This window comes from Electrophorus electricus, chromosome 7 (assembly GCF_041902795.1).
Source record: "Electrophorus electricus isolate QZ-2024a chromosome 7, ASM4190279v1, whole genome shotgun sequence".
NCBI classification, from domain to species: Eukaryota; Metazoa; Chordata; class Actinopteri; order Gymnotiformes; family Gymnotidae; genus Electrophorus; species Electrophorus electricus.
Genome location: NC_137503.1, coordinates 34,925,595 through 34,944,344, shown reverse-complemented (window position 1 = coordinate 34,944,344; position 18,750 = coordinate 34,925,595). Strand labels below are relative to the sequence as shown.

At 44.8% G+C, this 18,750-nt stretch overlaps 3 protein-coding genes across 5 annotated transcripts; 1 reads left to right on the top strand and 2 right to left on the bottom strand.

Moving 5' to 3' along the window:
- Nucleotides 1-564: 564 nt before the first annotated feature.
- srp9 (signal recognition particle 9) lies at nucleotides 565-2,022 on the bottom strand. The gene is made up of 3 exons (XM_027030632.3): nucleotides 1,802-2,022; nucleotides 1,356-1,424; nucleotides 565-1,277 (listed from the first exon to the last, which is right to left on the bottom strand). The coding sequence occupies exons 1-3, from the start codon at nucleotides 1,871-1,873 to the stop codon at nucleotides 1,158-1,160; spliced, it is 261 nt and encodes an 86-aa protein (XP_026886433.1). The 5' UTR covers nucleotides 1,874-2,022; the 3' UTR covers nucleotides 565-1,157.
- Nucleotides 2,023-2,361: 339 nt separating this feature from the next.
- Nucleotides 2,362-4,499, top strand: henmt1 (HEN methyltransferase 1). Its single transcript, XM_027030626.3, has 6 exons — nucleotides 2,362-2,515; nucleotides 2,594-2,709; nucleotides 2,865-2,999; nucleotides 3,098-3,280; nucleotides 3,359-3,527; nucleotides 3,699-4,499. Exons 1-6 carry the CDS (start codon nucleotides 2,432-2,434, stop codon nucleotides 4,146-4,148), a joined length of 1,137 nt encoding a protein of 378 aa, XP_026886427.2. The 5' UTR covers nucleotides 2,362-2,431; the 3' UTR covers nucleotides 4,149-4,499.
- On the bottom strand, nucleotides 4,359-17,812 carry fam102bb (family with sequence similarity 102 member Bb). 3 transcript variants are annotated; one of them, XM_027030622.3, is made up of 11 exons: nucleotides 17,239-17,808; nucleotides 13,157-13,277; nucleotides 13,003-13,032; nucleotides 11,976-12,092; nucleotides 11,751-11,797; nucleotides 10,739-10,842; nucleotides 9,560-9,655; nucleotides 8,114-8,321; nucleotides 7,604-7,740; nucleotides 7,267-7,336; nucleotides 4,359-6,610 (listed from the first exon to the last, which is right to left on the bottom strand). In XM_027030622.3, exons 1-11 carry the CDS (start codon nucleotides 17,370-17,372, stop codon nucleotides 6,568-6,570), a joined length of 1,107 nt encoding a protein of 368 aa, XP_026886423.2. In that variant the 5' UTR covers nucleotides 17,373-17,808; the 3' UTR covers nucleotides 4,359-6,567. The 3 variants fall into 3 exon arrangements, with proteins under 3 accessions (XP_026886423.2, XP_081573960.1, XP_026886425.2); XM_081717834.1 differs by lacking the exon at nucleotides 17,239-17,808 and adding an exon at nucleotides 13,690-14,864; XM_027030624.3 differs by lacking the exon at nucleotides 9,560-9,655 and having other exon boundaries at nucleotides 17,239-17,812.
- Nucleotides 17,813-18,750: the final 938 nt, after the last annotated feature.

Sequence of the window (18,750 nt, the reverse complement as noted above, 5' to 3'; positions counted from 1 at the left end):
CTCAAAGGGAGCATGGAAACATTGAAGTCTGCAAGGAAGTGAGCCCCTGCTGTACTGTACACACCACGTTACCAGATTATTACATACACCTATTTTAGACCCGCACATATCCAAGAAGCTCCAAATGTCTTGTCAAAAGGACTTGCCTGTCAAAAAGTGAGTTTCTCAGTTATTAAATACCTTAATTATGACTTATGCTGTGGTACTAACACCCTCACAAATTCTCTCTCATATTATATATATATATATATATATATATATATATATATATATATATATATATATATATATATATATATATATATATATATATTAAAAAAATTGCTCGGCATTTCAAGATAATCTCAGTCTCAACATAATGATACAGTAACTTAAATTCTTAGCATCTTGAAATGGATTGAAATCACAAAACAGCAATTCACTTAAAGAAACAATAGTTGCCGTACTTTTTTGGGGATAGAAATGAGTTTCCACAGCTCGCGGAACTGAACAAGGTGTTAACAGATATCAAGTAAAAACACCACAGAGGAACGAGATCAGGAGGAAAACTTCCCAACTCACACATTAAAAGTTTCAGATCACAAAAACAGGAGCATTTATTTCAGTTCAATGCAACAACTGAGACTCCAAGATCCATGTAGGATGTTGGGCTGACTCAGGGTACAGAGAAAGGGTTCCTTACTCTACAGCTGTTCTACAGGATTTGGTTTCAACAGGATCAACCTCCAGATCTCACTGAAGGTCTCAACTGGATAGGGTGTGTGAATAATGCAGGAACTACTCTGCAGGGCAGTAGATCTCCAGAACCAGAGTTAGTCACTGCTACAGGTTTTAATAAAAAAAAGAAATTAAAAAAAACATTTAAAAAAAAAAAAAAAAAAAAACCTGCTGTTATGTCAACAATCTGTGACCAAGTGCTCCAATAGCAAGCAGGTCACTCGACCACATTAAAAAACTCACAAGGGAGACCATGGTCCATCTTTAAGTCCACCTGAAACAGTAAATAAATACCTGATCTTCATGAGAAGACTGCTGCGTGCAACTGAACATTTTTTCTTTCCGTCTCCTCAACACACCCTTAAATTCCATGCTCTTCAAATTAGCTTCAGAGAAGCAGAGACACTGCTGTCCGAATTGACTCGGTCTGTGAAGAACCTTCAGTCCGTTTCCATCGCAACACTATGGGACTCTTTGGAGACCATCAATCTCATCAATTTTCCGTGCAACTTCTCAATCTTCTTCACATCTTGTGCCTGATCGGTCTTGTACTGCAAACACTGAGACCAGGAACAATCCAGATGTTGATCAAAGCGCCAACGGGCAACACACGAGTTCATCAGAAGAGAAAAACTTACCACAACGTCGTCTGTGACTTTCATACAGAGGTTGCCGTCGCAGTGTCGATACTTAAGCACAACTCTGACCTAAAAGGAAAGTCAAACAGGCACAAACAGAAGTCAAACCCTTGCTGTGGTACTCATTTCTCAACATGCGTCGTGCACCGATGTTAACGCCTTTCGCAAGTTTAGTGCACCGTGTTCAGCAAACCAGCACGGTGTTCCTCTCTCTCGCTTAATGCGGAACAGCTGGTAGCATCGCTATTACCTGCCACGTCCTTCACAAAAGACTAAATACGTAAACGAGTTTACTCAAGCCCAGGCTGACCAAATCCCCGGTTTGAAATACTGCACCGCAGGCCATATACACACCACACGTCACCGCACGCGACGCTGTAACGCGCTCCAGAAGGCTCCAGCACGCGGAGGCTAATGCTAACAGTCGGCGAGCTAATCCTGGTTACCTTCAGAGGATCCGTCAAATACAGCTTTTCTGCCGCTCTGGCAAACTCTTCCCAAGTCTGATAATAAGGCATGGTTCATCAAAACGAGGAACACACGTTACTAAGCCAAGTTGGGAACTGTTTAAACTGTGAACGACAACTTATGCTGTGTAGGCTAGCTAGCTAGCTAGCGCTGCTTTATAACACATCAGCGCAGACTCCGCAGAAGAAATACGGCCACGGAGGCATAGAGCGCTCACCGGATTGGACCAAGAGCCAAAGGTTTCAACCAATGGCAGCTTTCAATACTGCCAAGCGCATGACGAGACATGCGCGGCTTTAATAGAAAAAAGCACAGCGTATGCCATAACCAGGGTAGACTGTCCTTAAAATTAAATAAAATACATTTTACCAAAAATAATTATTTGTAAAATATGTAAAATGTATAGAAATTTATACAAAATACGCTTCGTGCAAAATTATTTGATTAAAATTAAAGTAAAAAAAAAAAAAAAAAAACTTTCCCACCACAAGGGGGCGCCACGGCGTCATTGAACTCACATACCACCGCGAATCTGAAGTCAAAACTTGGCACTTCTGGACGGGTGGCGGGAAGTTGAGACGTAGATAGTAGTCTGTCAAAAAACGACAATGAGTAATCTGTTTTCTCCTCCCCTGTACAAGCAGAGACACCAGTTTGTAATCGAGTTTGTTAAAAGGTTCGCACCCAGAAAGGTAGTGCTCTAGCGCGGTGGTTTCGGCACGTTAGCTGCTGTGGTGCGCGTCCTCACGGCTGTCCTCGTGGCTCCGCAGGTGCTGGATGTGGGCTGTGCAGACTGCAGACTGCTGACGACCCTCAAGGTCCATCGCCACGGGGTAGAATTACTCGCAGGAGTGGACATCGACTGCGCCGCCATTCAACGAAGAAAGTTGGTCTTTGCTTGTAGTGATCTGAGCGAAATACAGCTGATCCAAAATCCCTTCCTAAAGTCTATAATCATGAGCTTGGCGATGTATCCCTGCACATTGCATCCGGTGTAACGCTGAACCTGGTTGTTGTCATGGTAATGTGTGTTGCTGTCAGGCACGCGCTGGCCCCACTCTCCAGTGACTACCTGGTGCCAGGTGACAGGCCCTTGACCATCGAGCTGTACCACGGCTCCGTCATGGAAAAAGAGCCCTGCACCAAGGGCTTCGACCTTGTAACGTGTATTGAACTGTGAGTGTGTTCAGAAGATGCATTACACATTGCAGCCCACAGTCTGGTAGTGCTGTATCGAAACATCCTTCTGTTCCCCGTTGTGTCCTGTCTTCCAGAATCGAGCACTTGGATCCTGGGGACGTGGAGAAGTTTTCAGATGGTGTGTTTGGATATATGGTCCCCCACGCTGTTATCATCAGCACTCCAAACGCCGAGTTCAACCCTGTACTGCCAGGACTAACCGGCTTCAGACACAAGGACCACAAATTTGAGTGGACCAGAGCGCAGTTTAGCACCTGGTCAGCTGTGGTTATAAACCTCTAGTTTCAGTGTTTTGAACACAGATTCTTGCCAGTCATCGCATACTTCTCCCTTAGGGCGCTTGGAATCTGTTGGAAGTATGGCTACTCCGTGGAGTTCACTGGAGTTGGTGAAGCTCAGGACAGAGATGTTGGTTTCTGCTCCCAGATCGCAGTGTTTCAAAGAGATACTGAATTAAATGCACCTGTGAACAATACATACCTGGTTCCCCAGGTGTATCGACTGGTATGTGCCTACTGTGGCCTGGGGACACATAACACTTAAATTTGCATTTCTAATTGGACTGGTGTAAGAATAAATGTGAGGCTGGTGTCAGTCTGGAAATCTTTCATTAATACTAATATTGTTGTTGTGGTTACTGAAGTGTAATCATTCTCCCATGTCTCTGCCTGTTAGCTGTACAAGGTGGTTTACCCAAGCCTGCAAGACAACAAAGTGTTCCACAGGACCCTGGTTAGCGAGGTGCTCTACAGTGCAGAGAGCCTCAGACGACGATGGCGGGAGGAAAGGGATGGAGCACGGTCTGACTTGACCTCTGACATCTGCGGCTCGGGGTCGGCAGAGGGTCAGGGGGTGTACAGGTGTGGCAGGTCTGTGCGTGTGCCCCTCCTGGACGTGTGGGCCAGCCCCAGAGTGCAAGCCCTGTGTGTGGACGTGCAGCACCTCCGGGAGGCTCTGCTGGCGGGCTCGTGGGTGCAGCTTGACACCGATGGAGGGGCTATAGTTCTGCCTGATGAGGATGAGGAGAATGAAGAGGAGGAGCAGGAGGAAGAATGTGGGAGAGAGTTTGCATTCAGGCTTGAGAAACGCAACATAACGGAGGATTGGGATGCCGATCTTGGGTGACGTCTTGGATATTTAGGCTGGATTAAGAGACAAACCGATGATGGTAGCCATCAAAGCTGCCCTGCAATTTTGTTTTGATAAAGACCTTTTCTCGTTTTGCATTTTGATATATGTTCTGTTGTCCAATTTAGGATAAGGTTTCTCACATAAACACCACTTGATATTCTCAAGAATGCCATTGTATTAAAAACAGAATCAGAAGTCTTGCTGTGTGGTTTTGAGATGTACTGGGTCTATTTAATGTTGCATGGAATACAAGTCATCAGCATTATAATAAATTATAGCATGGAGACCACAATTAGTCAAGTGGTAGAACGTCAAAACATTGCAGGACAGTCAAAAGCAACGTCACTTACATCAGATATCATACAGTACAGGGACCAAAAGCTTCACAGAAGAGAGAAAACCATCATGCTGTTTGCTACAACATGAAAAGTACCAGAATCTAAACACTCAGGATTACTATGAATTGTGGAGTATGGCCGGACGTTCTCCTGTGTAACTGCAGAACTGTGGATGAAACGCTGTCCTAAGAAGACCTGGTGCTTCTTAGGTTTGCTAAAGTTCTTGGAGTTGCAGAATACACAAGACAGGAGAGCATCTACTTCCGGTGTAGGTTAAAGTATAGAAAAGGTCAGAGTTTGAGTTTTCTCAGGAAAAGTATTGACTTGATAAATTGTTAATATTTTGATATTCAGTTTCTGTGTGAATATTTTAAGTTTGTGCAGCCACATTAACAATAATAATGGATGAAAAACCTGAGATGCATAACTAAATTTAGGGATGTCCCTGTGATGTCTCGTGATAGTGTAGGGCCCTGGATAAAAATCAAGTCTGGAAAAACAAGCTTCTGATGAGATGGCACCTTACAGTTAACAGACAGTGTAGATGGATTTGATGACATCCAAGACCCATGTTTTTAGACTTTACATCAAGCTCTACATAATACATCTTTCTAGCCAGAGTTTAACTCTTAAACAAAGCTACCAAAGATTATACAGTGCATATGCACACCCACACACCCACACTCAGTTAAAAAAATGCACAACACAAAGAGGCAAGTGAGACCTCTAAAACATGGCTTTTGTAAAGTTACTGGCACATAAATAAAACCAGAGAACGTGGTTCAACATCATACCAGCAGACTAGAAACAGACTTTTACTATAATTTCATCAAAGTCATCAAAAATAGCTTCAGTGATATATTAAGATAAACATCAAATAGTGTGCACAAAAGCATAGGTAGACATTTCGTAGTGTTTGTTACGTCTAAAGTCAGCATGTTACTGCAGTAGAAGCACAGTGTAGGACCACTGGAAATGTTGGGTACAGAGAAGAAAGGAAGCAGACTCAGCTAGGGTTGGGGGTTAGGGCTAGGGGTAGAGGAAAGGAAGTGTACATCAGGTCCAGGACTCCATCTCGGTAGTACCTCAGACTAAATGGAGCTGCAGACAGTTTTTACAACAACTGTAAACCAAAACTATAACGAATGAGGGGTTCATCACTACAAACTACTATGAAAAGAACGAGGGTTCATAACTACACACCACTATTAAAACCAACGAGGGATCATAGGTGTGCTTTCCTATGAACCTTCCATCTGTGGTCAGTAAAAAGAGCATTTCAGCCACAGTACGTCCTAGACAACAACTAGGTGGTGAGAGTCCGTCCGTACACGGCTAAGTCATCGGCAGTTACGTAGCAGCTTGAATTTGGCCCCATATAAAAGCTCTACTGAGAAAGTTTAAAACCAAACGAAAAGCAGCAGCTGCAGCTTACAACATATTTTCTTTAATCTGGTCGGAGAACTAATGTCATATCAGAGGATATGAATGCTTCTAGAGACTCTGAGCCAATCCTAAAATTTCTACAACTCTTACAGTTCCCTATAACTGTTTTAGGTTTAAGCGCTACATGCTGAATATTATTTCCCACATCTTTTATTTAAAAGATTGCTTGCTTGCACACACGCACACACACACGCACACGCGCACACACACACACACGAGATGTGAATATGAGACAGATACATCTTTCACAATGGTATGAACCCCTACTCAACAGATGAATTACTTCAAAATGAACATGAAAAAAACTCAAACACAATACAAATTGTTTTCGGTCCCATTATGCATATCCAGGTTTCCCCCTTCATTTTAATGTTACATGGCTGACTCAAAAAAAGAAAGCAAAGAGAACTGAAATTCGAAACATAACCTCATTGATTCTCACAGCCATATAAATAACCCCTCGCCCCAGAGCAGGCCATATCTCTGCGATGCCAGCAGAGGGCACTGTTCAGTTCAGGCTCCAGTAGTGGCGAGGCTGGCAGGGTGACGCACACAGAGGTTGGGGAGCACGTGTGTCGTTCCCTCAGCACTGCGGCTGGTGCCACGTCTCCGGCAGGCACCGTGCCACTCTAGCGCTTGATGACCACCTGTTCGTAGGCGCCTGCACCAACCCTGCAGAAGAGCAGAAATTCAGGCTGAAAGACAGGGAAACTGGAGCATGTCCTCATGGAAAGCCTCGGGGCAGGCACCAACACTGATCCTGGATCAGGGGACTCACAGTGCTGAACACTGAACACCGATCACTTCACCTGTCTAAAGAACAGTGTTGAAAACGCAGTGTGTTTGTTTATCTTTTCTCCTCCAACCGGTATCAGAGAAAACCCTCTGAGCATGTGTTCCATGTAGACACACTAAAATGATGTTTCTCAAAGTTTAACATTACAACATAGGACTGCTCAGTCTCCTCAGCAGAGGGCCCATGTGAGTGCAGAGGCTCAGTCCAACCAAACAGCAGCTGCACCTGATTCCAATATCAGCCAGTATCAGCCAGTCTCAGCCAGTCTCTATCAGGTGAGTCTCAGGTGTGGCTCTGTCAGGTGAGCTTCTATCAGGTGTGACTCTACCAGGTGAGTCTCTACAATGTTAGTCTCTCTCTCAGGTGTGGTTTCTGCTTGGAATAACAACCTACAGTCACACCAGCCCTGCACAGGTAAGACTGACTACACCTATACAACTCAAGAAGGCCTCAAGCAGGTAGTTTTATGGAAGCAATTGTATTTCCTGTGGTGGGCTGTGCAGAGCTGAAGGTGTGTGCTGTGGCATCCTACCTGGCCGGGAGATGATGGCTGCCCAGGGCCGTGCTACCTCCAGGGCCGACAAACAGGCGCAGACCCTCTTCTGAAACACACCACACACCTATCTTTAGCATTTAGCAGACACTCTTATTCAGAGCGACTTACAAACGTGCTGTCATCTACTCATAGAATACATCCTAGTACAGTACAGTACCAAACAATAAATGCTAAGAAAGTAGCAGAGAAATTCAGGATGTTAGAGAAAAATATAACATTTCAATAAGTGTGGGATTGCTGGTCATTTAAATGGTTATATGAATATTTATCAGTGGAAGGCATGGGCGAGGCTCAGAGGTGTTGCCATAGTTACCTTCAGTGCTGGAGTCGAGTAGGCTATGGGTGAAGTCCTGGCTCTGCAGGATCTTCTCCACCACGTCGTCAGCATCCACCCGCGTGGCATCCACCCGCTTCAGCTGAGACTCCATGGAGTCCTGTTTCACCGGGTGCCTGAAGGGGGAGCCCTTGAGTCAGGACTAGTCAAAGCAGCAGGATTTGGACTGATGCTGTATAATTCGGAGTGCTTGGATTGGGTGAAACATCTGATCTTTCACTTATTAAGTGAAGCACTGGGAACTATTAGGAAGGTCTCGCACACATTACACTTTCTATTCCTTCACCCATTTGGATTTCTGTGTTGACTTTTGGTCTAGACATAGACTGCAATACCTCAAGCATATCTGAAAACTGAGCCATACCTCCAAAGAGAAACACAGAGAAACAGTGATACCCTGAGCTCCATTTGGCTAAAACTCTAGAACCACACAGAGTTCAGATCTCAGCGCAGAGATCAGAGCTCAGCACACACAGAGCCAGTCAGCACCTGCTGGAGCCTCGCTCAGGCGTGGCGGGGTGCTCAGGCAGGGCAGCGCAGACCCCGGCAGGGCCAGCAGGGGCCGCTGTGGCGTTGGGGTTCTCCTCGCTGGGCTCTGGGATACTGGCGATGCCTGTGGAGGTGCTGCCCACTGATGTGTTTCGCCGGTGGGTGAACTCGGACAGGCTGGATGACCGTGAGTGACCCGTGCTGTAGCCTGAACACACAGATCACAAACAGTGACACACGCGTACGCACACACGCACGCACACGCGCGCACCACAGGCCACACATATGCACGCATACGCTCACATATATACACACATACGCAGACATACACATACCCACACCACACAGGCATGTATGCACACACACACACACACACTAATTAATCTAATTAGCTTATCTAATTCTTAACAGGTTTATATCATTACAACTTGATACTAAAATGTGCAAAGAACTGTGGGTCCTCCATGAGAGGAATTTCGAGTTCACCATGACAGTATGAGCAGAAAGTAACACATCACTACATTCACCAGTATACAATAACCCTGTAACACATCACTGCATTCACCAGTATAAAATAACCATGTAACACACAACTGAATAACCCATGTCTGCCAAGTAACTGAAGTCTTGAAGACTGAAGTAATTGAAGACAATCACTGTGTGTGGGTGGTCTCACACACACACACACACACACACACACACACACGCACGCACACGCACGAACACGCACGCACGCACGCACGCACACATGCGCGCACACATGCACGCACAGAAATGCACACACAGAAATGCACACACACACACAGTGATGGTTATGTCTGTGCGCACAGACACAGTGATTGTCATGTGTGTATCACACAGGAAGAGCTTAGAGACAGAAACCCTGCTCCATGCTTTTTCCATCACGTGTCATTCTGAATGAACGTATGGTGTTCCTTCTTCTCTCTTAACTCTGAATCTATGACCAAACCAGCAAGGTGAAAACTGTAACACCTCTTGTGGAGATAACAGCATCCATTTCAAGGCTGGAGGCTAATGAGAGAATGTGTGTAATGAAATCTGAGCTTCAAATGTGGTCTGAGTGCAGTCTCTCTCCAGTAAGTACCAGAGGAAGTCGTATTATCAGACCAGGACACCTGATATCAGCTCCTAACTGCTGTCCAAGGCATTGAATTTTCAGACGGTGCAGGCTGGCAATGAAAGCAAAAGCACACGAGAGACACACGCACGCACGTGCGCGCACACACACACACACACGCGCACACACACAAATACTAGTACTGCATGCATCAATCGCCTTGAAAGTTCAAATGATGTTAGAGCATTCATAATCGAGCTTCAGATCTTGACTCAACCCCACCACACAGAATTCATAAATAAAGCAGGGGGAGGAGAGAAGATGGACAGACAGACAGACAGACAGACAGACAGACAGACAGAGCCTACCTGACACTTTGGACTGCTGGCTAGCGTAGCTGGAGGTGCGGGAGTGACTGCACGCACCCAGCTCCTCTGCCAAAGAGGCACATTTGCCTGCGGTTTCTGTGGATGCAGGGGGACTCGTATCAGACACGCCCTCCCCACCCTGGAGCACCATCTCACACATCTTCCACTCCAGTTCAGTTTCAGTAGCAACTGGGGAGGACACAATGCCCTTTGACCTCAAATGGCTCATGAGAGAGAGGTCATGACCCTAACCAAGGCCATGTTCCCAGGAGACAGGGGATAAACAAAGTCGTGCATACGTATGCTTTTCTTGCTTAAATTATACAGATTAGCACAATCTATTTTGGTCTGACTGAGCCTCCATACTCCTTATTCTTTCCCACCTGCAGAGTATCACCAGCAGTGCTTAGCATGGCTGCAAAAATAAACTTTATTTCATATAAAGTGGACTTTATTTCATTTAAAATGGGGTTTTTCATGTAAACTAGACTTTGAAATTAACTTGAAATAAACCAGTTATTTCAAGTTAATTTCCAAAACCCAGGGCTCATGAGGATGTAAACGACCTGATTCTTGCCCCCACCCAGCTGTTCTCCCAGAGCTCCTGAGTACACCCCACTCTGTTCCAGCGTAGGAGAGCGAATGACTCCTCAGTGACAGGTGGGCAGGGCCGAAGGAAAAAGTGACAACAGCATCAGCTGCACAGACGCACAGCTGGGTCTGCCTCACCCCAGACCACTGCACACAGCAGCCACATAATACATGAAAGGAGAAGTCACACGTCAGAGGGAGACAGATGGAGTAGAGACAGAGAGAGGGAGAGAGTGAGAGAGAGAGAGAACAAAAGCATCCATGCTCTGCATGCTCTGAGTAGCAGTATCCCCAGCATCTAAAAACACTTCTTCTGTTCGAGCGTGTTGATTTGGACGAAGGATTAGTACAAAATTCCCTGCAAGTAGCATCGGATTAGGAAGCAGGGGAGTGGAGAGGATCAAAGTGGATCAGTAATGAGCCTTGGCACACCCTGATCCCCTCACCAGCTGCGCTTCCACACCACAGACCAGCACAAGCACCAGCGCAACAGCCAGCACCCATCTGCCTACACTGCACCTGCAAACCTTGGAGTTATTACCAGAGGTCAAAGGTAACACAGCAGCCCCGGTCAGAGAGCGTACACACCCGCGAGGCCCAGGTAGGGTTTCTGTGTGTCTCCTCCTCTACGCTCCTCCAACAGAACCTCCGTGTCACCCTGGATACCGATGACCGTGGCAGTGGACGGAGGCCTGATGTAGGGAAGAGGACATGTTAAGAGGCTAGAGAACCTCTCCACCACCACACCAAAGGAGAGGGAGAGACAGACAGATACAGAGAGAAGGTTGCAGGATTAAAACATCTTCCACACATTCGTACACAGACACACACACACACAGACACACAGACATGCACAAGATTTACACAGCAGTGTGAAAAGCTACAATTCTCAACCACATTTATCATCCTGTGAAGAAAATATGAGAGCTGTAGACTAAACTGGAACCGATCAAATCAGTTAAAAATGACACCACATACACAAAGAAATAAAACTGGATTTGGCTGCTCTGAAAGGAGCCTCAGAGCTGAATGCTAAGGATTCATTCTCTGCTTCAACCCACGCTAGGACAGAAGCAGGTTGTGTGAGTGTGTGTGTGCATGTGTATGTGGGTGGGAGGCGCACAAGCTTGCTTAGAGTTCCAGAGTATGCAAATCTGCATGTAGAGCTTTGAACCACCAAACTCCCATTCACACCTCTCACCAGCACACACACACACACACACACACACACACACACAAAATACTGTCTTATGAGGGTGTTCCACTAACGGATGTATTAAGATAGTTACATTCTGCCGTGCTTGAGTCTCACCCTAACCTAAGCTGTAACTTCTTTTACCAAACACAAATGTTATGGCTTCTTCAGTTTTTTGTGTTTTTTTTTTAAATTAGGGCATTTTGTGGACAGGTGTCACATGGACAGATGTCAGGATTTCATATTTTTTCCATAACTGGAGACATTTTCACACACATTCAAATACGTTTCAAGTTCTCTTAACAATCTATGAACCAGCACACAGAACACTATAACACTAGCAGCGGTGATCCACCATATGGAGGATCTGGGACAACATGTTCTACACAGCACTGAGAAACTCACGTTTTGAAGCAGGGATCTCCAGACATAAGCTGAGTACTGATGATTACCTACAACAAAAGACAAAGAAACAAACATTACTACACAAGAACATTTATTTAAGTTTATTTTTTAGATGCTGCTGATGTTAGAGATGAGGAAGGATGAGCAGCAGGTGAGACTCCATCATCTCCGGCGCCGTGGGAACAGCGGCAGTGATGACCTGCTCTAGCCTGCGGCGTACGCTACCTTCAGGATGGAGTTGTCCTGCCTGGTGTTCTTGGTGTCATAGCCCTCTAGCAGACAGCGACGGGTGGTGCTACCTGACCCGGCGAACTCCGCAAGGTTCAGATCAGCAAAGCCCAGCTGACAACAGGGCAACACGGCAGGGGGCAAATTCAGGAAGAGTTCTTGAAACTCTTCATCAACATCATCATCATCATCATCATAACAACAATAACAATAATGAGGAGGAGAAAAGCCCAGAGTACAATTTTAATTTTTTTTTTGCTTTTCAGAATGAGACTGCACACCTGGCTTAATTTTCTACCCTTTACATCCTGATCAACATGACTATAGATAAATGTTCACACAGAATATCTTTCTCTAATCTGCGGGGAATAGGCCACTGGTGCAGACAATGACGTCAGTATGAATTACATTTGTGTATCTTACCCAGGAAAACCTGATCACTTGTTTAATCTGTTCTTTAAACAAATCAGGCAAAAGAAAAAAGTAAATGATCAACTTGAGTTGTCAAAATGTCATCACATTTAGTCATAAACGTGATGATAAAAAGATTTAAAAGCTGTTTCTTCTGTACTCAGGCGTACTACTATACAGACTGCAGCAGTGATCAGACACTCTAGTGCACTACTGTACAGACTGGAACATTGATCAGATACACTGCATTCACAGGTGTAGTGTATAGTTGATATTTCTCTCAGTCTCCTTTAACAGAGAACATCCCCAGGGCTGGGCCATTTCTTGCTTACTCAAATTATATGTTGGTCTAGCATTGTTTTATTTTTGTTAATGCTGTGATGGAAACAAACCTGCCAAACAAAGTTATGGTATGCATAAATACCAAATCAAAACAAAACACAGATGTGTTGAGTGAAAATGGATTGCTTATAGGAACACTTAAATACTAACTTCGATTGGGCTCCTTTTGTTCCATCAGTATTTTAGATTCCTCTGTTTTTGATCCATGACAAACAAACACACAAACTGCATTCTCTGGAGGAATATGTTAGTGGGGATTAAAGTCACTTACCTTTGCGTAAGTCTTTCCACCTTTCAGTTCCTGTAACAGAGCAAACCAGCCAATCATCGTTGTCCTTTTACTATGCAAGAACTGTTAGCTGATTAGTTAAGTGCATGCGCAAGCATGTGTGCGTGTTTGTGTATGTGTACATGCGTGTGTGTACCTTTCTGACAGAAACACGACAAACACAAGGGTCAAGAACTCCTGTTCCTGCACTGGCACTCATCTTACATGGGAATGAGAACCTCCTTCTCCAGCGCACGCAGTTAGCCTGGACAGTTTCTCTATAAGACACACACACACACACACACAAATCAATAGGTATTAGACATGTCACCCAGGCCTCTTCCTTTAAGCCTGACCATGGAGAAAGTTGGTAGTGACTTCTCAATTAATCAAATCCCAGCCAATCCAAAGCATTCGATTAGTGAGGCTTCACTGCTCCTAACCAGCCACATGTGCATTCATAGAGACACCTGGAGTCAATCCCAATACTGAGAACAAGAGCTTCAGTTAATTAATACTGTCTCAGAAAATGAGCCAGTGTGCTCCTTAAAATGAGAGAGATTGACTCTAATTGGATCTTAATATCAAGGTTTAAAGGTTCCATCAGGATCTCAGCTGCCGTGGCTGCCCCTGGTCTACTGTAAGCACATGATCTCAGCAGTTCCAGTAAGTCCAGCCTGGCTCACTTACCACCACTGACGCGCTACATGCCTCACATGGAACCTCAGTCGAACGCACACGCACAAACACCGCCCACCAAACTCAACTTCACACCGATCTGGATCAAGGAGAGACATCATTAGGTTCCTACATGGCCCACTGTGACCCACATGAAGTGGCCTCTCATGGATCTCGTTAGTGCTTTTGACACAGACCATGGTAACGGCTGCAAAAACAACAGTGTTTAGCAGCTCTCAACAGAAACAAACACTCAGTTTTGCCATTTTCACACCCAAGGCCTAACCACTGTTCTCATGGAGAGCATGACTTCTCTCTATAAAACATTGCGAATAAAACACCGTGAAAAACAGTGAATAATGCTGAGTCAGACAGTAAGGCCAAACACAATGAGTGATGAGCTGATATTTCCATGTGACATTAGGAAAGGGCAGTAAGGCCAAATACAACGAGTGATGAGCCGATACTTCTGTGTGACATTAGGAAAGGCAGTGAAGCTCACGTGAAGATCTGTGATCCATCACTCTGTTCATAAAACATCAAATTTGGTCAATGAAGCAACACAAATAATAACAATAAGGAGAGATTAATCAAAAAAGAGATGGTAATGCAGAACAGACAAAAACCATCCACAGAGTCAGTGTCAAACAAACAGCTTGTGGACTGATTTCCATATTTGGAATATATGCCGTTGCCATGGCGAGCTCAGCCAGCCACTGCGAGCATTGATCTAAGTTGCTCTCCTCTGTAATAGCCTCGCCTCAGACAGTGACCCTCCTTTACCTCCACAAACACGGCTCATCTGTGAGCTCGCATACAGAGTGGGTTGGCCAAAGTGAGAAAATAAACAAACAAAAACCACAAACAAACTGGGACATGCGGTCTCCTTCAGGATCTTAACAGTGGCGGATCAACACGCCATCTCACAGACTCGTGAGCAATGCCTCAGTATGTTAAGGGTTAAGGTCTCTGGATGAACTGAATGTGTCACTTTACATTTTGACAGGCCACTCTCTCAGTCTGTCATGTGACTGAAGTCTTTTGTGCTTGAAAACTACTGAGTGTGCATTTATGAAGAAAGAATGACAAAGGTGCACGGGTTTGCTGTGAAAGATATTATTGTGTTCATGTTATTACATGCAGATTAAAGAATGACACACTAGAAAACACAGAGGCTGTGTGTGTGTGTGTGTGGGGGGGGGGGGGGGGGGGGGGGCACACCTGGATGGTGTACAACCTTTTTAGTCAATGTTTTTGTCTTTCTGTAACTCAACCCTACTGGAAATGTGATATAACATTGTGATATAGCGCATTATAACTGAACTATATGACCCTTCTATGGATGTCTGAAAAAGTCCCAATTTTACATTTTCAGCAGAGCCAGAAACCTAAGAGGTCTGCAAGACAACGTACGCCCATGCACGCACGCATGCACACACACACACACACACACACACACACACAATTAGTAGAAGCAATATGAGTAAAGGTACAAGTCTCTGTATGAGATAGTTCTCTGATCTATATAGTCCTCTGGAGTCTTGAATTTAAGATACTATTTTTACACTCTTAGCAATGGATCAAGCTCCAGTTACAGCACCATCCTAGCATATTAATGAAACACACAGCAACATAACCCACCTGAGATATTAAAATAATGCGATATTAAAATGAGATATTAAAAGCAAATAAATAAATAAATTATATATATATATATATATATATATATATATATATATATATATATATATATATATATATATATATAATTATTTATTTTTTTATTTTTTTAAATAGTTAAATAGTTAAAGACAACATGTTTAATATGGTGGCTGTTTTTCTTCTGTATGTGCTTGGTATGATGTGTATGTGCTACCCAGAGCTGTGAAAATGACTTATTACACTTATTGTCCATTACCAGATAATATTTTGCAGTATGTAGAAATGTATTCCAATTCACAGGATGTTTGCAGGTGGACAATGCACATTGACAACTTTATTAATTAAAAGGGACAATGTAATTTAGATTTCTACTGGGAGGTCCAAACCTGATTAGTTTACTCCTTACAAATAAACATTCACACAGCTGACCCTAATTATTCCTGTAATTGACTTAACTCAGCCAAAGCTATTACACTAGTTTATTACTCACACTTGAGCAAGCACTTATTCACACACTTTTCCACTAAGCTCTGTATTCTGAAAACCCCTGCTGCTACTGAGATCTGCTAAACTCCACCCTTAGAAACGACACGTTCCATCACATGCCCACGTTGCCCTTAGCAACGACGCATTCCGTCAGCTGCCACGGGTGTCTGTTGCATCATAGGCTGGCCTGCCAACACCAACAGAGAAGCGTAATTTTTAATATTGCCTAATTCTAGTGACGTGACGACCAAGGCTCCCCACCTACACAACACACAGATAGGGAGGATCTGGACAACTCACGGAGTGTGTGGTACTCAAAACGGCTGTTTGAACTTCGTCCACTGCTACTCCAAATCTACGCCTCGCCTCAGCCTGTCCATTTACGAGCAAATCATAAAAAGGCGCGTGTCCACCTAGGACAGCGGCAGACAGACGGGCAAATGCAGGCTCGACATTTGGATTCAAAAGCGATCCCTGTTCTGGAAAGGTTTAATGGCGCCAATAGGAGATCTCGGCAACATAGCTTACACAGAACAGAACAGAGCCTGCGATAGCCAACCAACCCACCGATGAGGTTCATAGCTTTCATATTTACAGAGCATCGACGCAACAGGTTGGGCAGGGTCGATGTGCTACAGACTGATGCATGCGGCCGATGGCTGGAGGAATACATGCTCCCGTTATCTCGTAACAAATCATGATCCGTGTTTATGCTTTAGCTTGCGGGAATTAACACCTTTCACCTTTAAGCAGCCTTATGACAAAACCAAAGGTTTAAAGCAATTCTGCTGAGAGATATGTCTACAGATCAACTTCAGATAGTATTTCAGTATTATTGTACACTCTTGATAGAAGACGAGCATCAAGCTTGTCTGAGAAGCCTGTACACGCCTGGGATTACTGTGGCAGCTGTTACACGTCTTCGCCCACACTCGTCGGCTTCATATAATTCAAACATATTCAAAGTGTGAATAAACATACCACGTATTTGGGCAAGTATTTCACCCACTTTACAGCCTTCTTTGCTACGTGAACAGGCCACTGGGAGCCTCAGTAGGGTAACGTACACCGGACACGACGGAGCTGCCCGTCGGTCGGGACGTGGTCGTGCACAAGCAGAGATGAACCACCGAATTACAAGTCATAACGTAGCTAACAAAACTAAACAGTAAATCAAATGACATACACCACTTAATATTTTCGTGAAGGTCCACACACACTAAGCTAACAGGGCGTTAATGTACTGCTCTTTAAAACGGGTAAAATGGTAGCTTGTTGGTCACATTTCAAAGCCGAAGTGTGTAAGCTGGTGTCTAGCTAGTAGAAGTGGTCCGTTTAAGCCCAGTCACTACTGTAACTGGTCCGTTTAAGCCCAGTCACTGCTGTAACAGATGTAAACAGTACTCTTCTTACCGAGACGACTCCTCCGAAAACCCGCCATCAAGCAGGCGCACCTTGCAGAACAGAACGCCGTTGACAAACGGAACCGAGGAGAGTTCGTCTAGTTCAAAATCAACCCTGAACTTGAATTTCTTTTTCTTCATCATGGTTAATGTGGACCTCTTTCACGTCTTCGCACCAAAAACGCGGGTCCTCTTCACAGGCAGAACCAGCGCGTCGTTTCTGCGTCCATCCTGTCAGTGGACGTCTGTCAAAGCTAAGGCTGCTAGCTTTAGCTAACCTAGCTAGCGAATCTAACTACCAGTTACCTAGATACCAGCTCAGCAGAAATGTCGAAATCTCCCCAAGCGTTGTCCTGTCAAATCAACTACATTACAGCCTCCCAGAGTCGTGACGAGCTGTTTACAGGCTGTGTTGTGTCAGTAGAGGACGGCAGCTAAGATTACGTTAGCCGCGCCTCGCGCCGCTTCCACTCAGCGCTTTGTGTAAACATAAGCTCGTGCGTGCATAATAGCGTAAGCGCGCACTTAAAGGCGCGCAGCTAATATGGGGACATGGCTGTCAGTTTCTAAAACCTAACTTAATCAAACCCGGCCTGGTTGTTTGTTTTACACATTATCGGCAATCATATTATTTATTACACTCTAAAATATCTTGACTCCAACTCCAAGTCTCTATTTACTTCGCACAACAGACCCGCCGCGTCAGAAAATCTCAGTTTTGGCCTGAGAGTGACCCCTGCTGGACATCTGGTGTCACACGTCTCTAGTTTCAAGTTTCAAGTTTGGTTTATTTGTCACATACATAGTCATACACAGTATAACTCGCAGTATAACTCACATATGTATGTACACAATGTACAGAATGTACAGTCCCATCTTGTAAATGGCATATTTACAGTTATATGTTACATGGTGGTAATTGAACATATTTACAGTTATGTTACATGGTGGTGGTGGTCCCCACAGTTTATCAGTTTCCCTGATTCAGCGCCCGAATGGCCTGTGGGAAGAAGCTCCTCTTCAGTCTCTCTGTCTTGGTCTTCAGGGAGCGAAAGCGCCTCCCTGACCTCAACAGAGAGAAGAGCCTATTGTTGGGATGTGTGGGGTCCTTCACAATCCTCCTGGCCTTGGTCTGGCACAGCTTGTAATAGATGTCCTGCAGGTTAGGAAGTTCCGTATGTTTGATGCGCTCTGCTGAACGCACCACACTCTGGAGTGCTTGTCTGTCCTGCTTGGTGCTGTTCCCAAACTAGACTGTGATGTTCCCCGTGAGGATGCTCTCGATAGTGCAGGTGTAGAAGTTCCGCAGTACCTTGGAGGGCAGTCTGAAGTCTCTTAGGCATCTGAAGTGGTAAAGACGCTGACGAGCCTTCTTTGCCAGGAAGTTGGTGTGGCGGGACCAGGACAGGTTCTGCAAGATGTGAACTCCAAGGTACCTGAAACTATCTACTCTCTCCACCGTGGTTCCACTGATCCTCACAGGTTGGTAGTGCCGCTCCTGCTTCTTGCTGCAATCCACGAT

What these genes read in the sequence shown, in the direction of transcription:
- fam102bb (XM_027030622.3), bottom strand. Translation starts at nt 17,372, where the DNA reads ATGATGAAGAAAAAGAAATTCAAGTTCAGGGTTGATTTTGAACTAGAC. An exon ending in TTTTCGGAGGAGTCGTCTCG is followed by an intron (nt 13,278 to 17,238) that starts GTAAGAAGAGTA and finishes TGTGTCTTATAG; the next exon opens with AGAAACTGTCCAGGCTAACT. An exon ending in GTGGAAAGACTTACGCAAAG is followed by an intron (nt 12,093 to 13,002) that starts GTAAGTGACTTT and finishes CCCTGTTGTCAG; the next exon opens with CTGGGCTTTGCTGATCTGAA.
- srp9 (XM_027030632.3), bottom strand. Translation starts at nt 1,873, where the DNA reads ATGCCTTATTATCAGACTTGGGAAGAGTTTGCCAGAGCGGCAGAAAAG. An exon ending in ATTTGACGGATCCTCTGAAG is followed by an intron (nt 1,425 to 1,801) that starts GTAACCAGGATT and finishes CTTTCCTTTTAG; the next exon opens with GTCAGAGTTGTGCTTAAGTA. An exon ending in AAGTCACAGACGACGTTGTG is followed by an intron (nt 1,278 to 1,355) that starts GTAAGTTTTTCT and finishes TCCTGGTCTCAG; the next exon opens with TGTTTGCAGTACAAGACCGA.
- henmt1 (XM_027030626.3), top strand. Translation starts at nt 2,432, where the DNA reads ATGAGTAATCTGTTTTCTCCTCCCCTGTACAAGCAGAGACACCAGTTT. An exon ending in AAAGGTTCGCACCCAGAAAG is followed by an intron (nt 2,516 to 2,593) that starts GTAGTGCTCTAG and finishes GTGGCTCCGCAG; the next exon opens with GTGCTGGATGTGGGCTGTGC. An exon ending in TTCCCCAGGTGTATCGACTG is followed by an intron (nt 3,528 to 3,698) that starts GTATGTGCCTAC and finishes TCTGCCTGTTAG; the next exon opens with CTGTACAAGGTGGTTTACCC.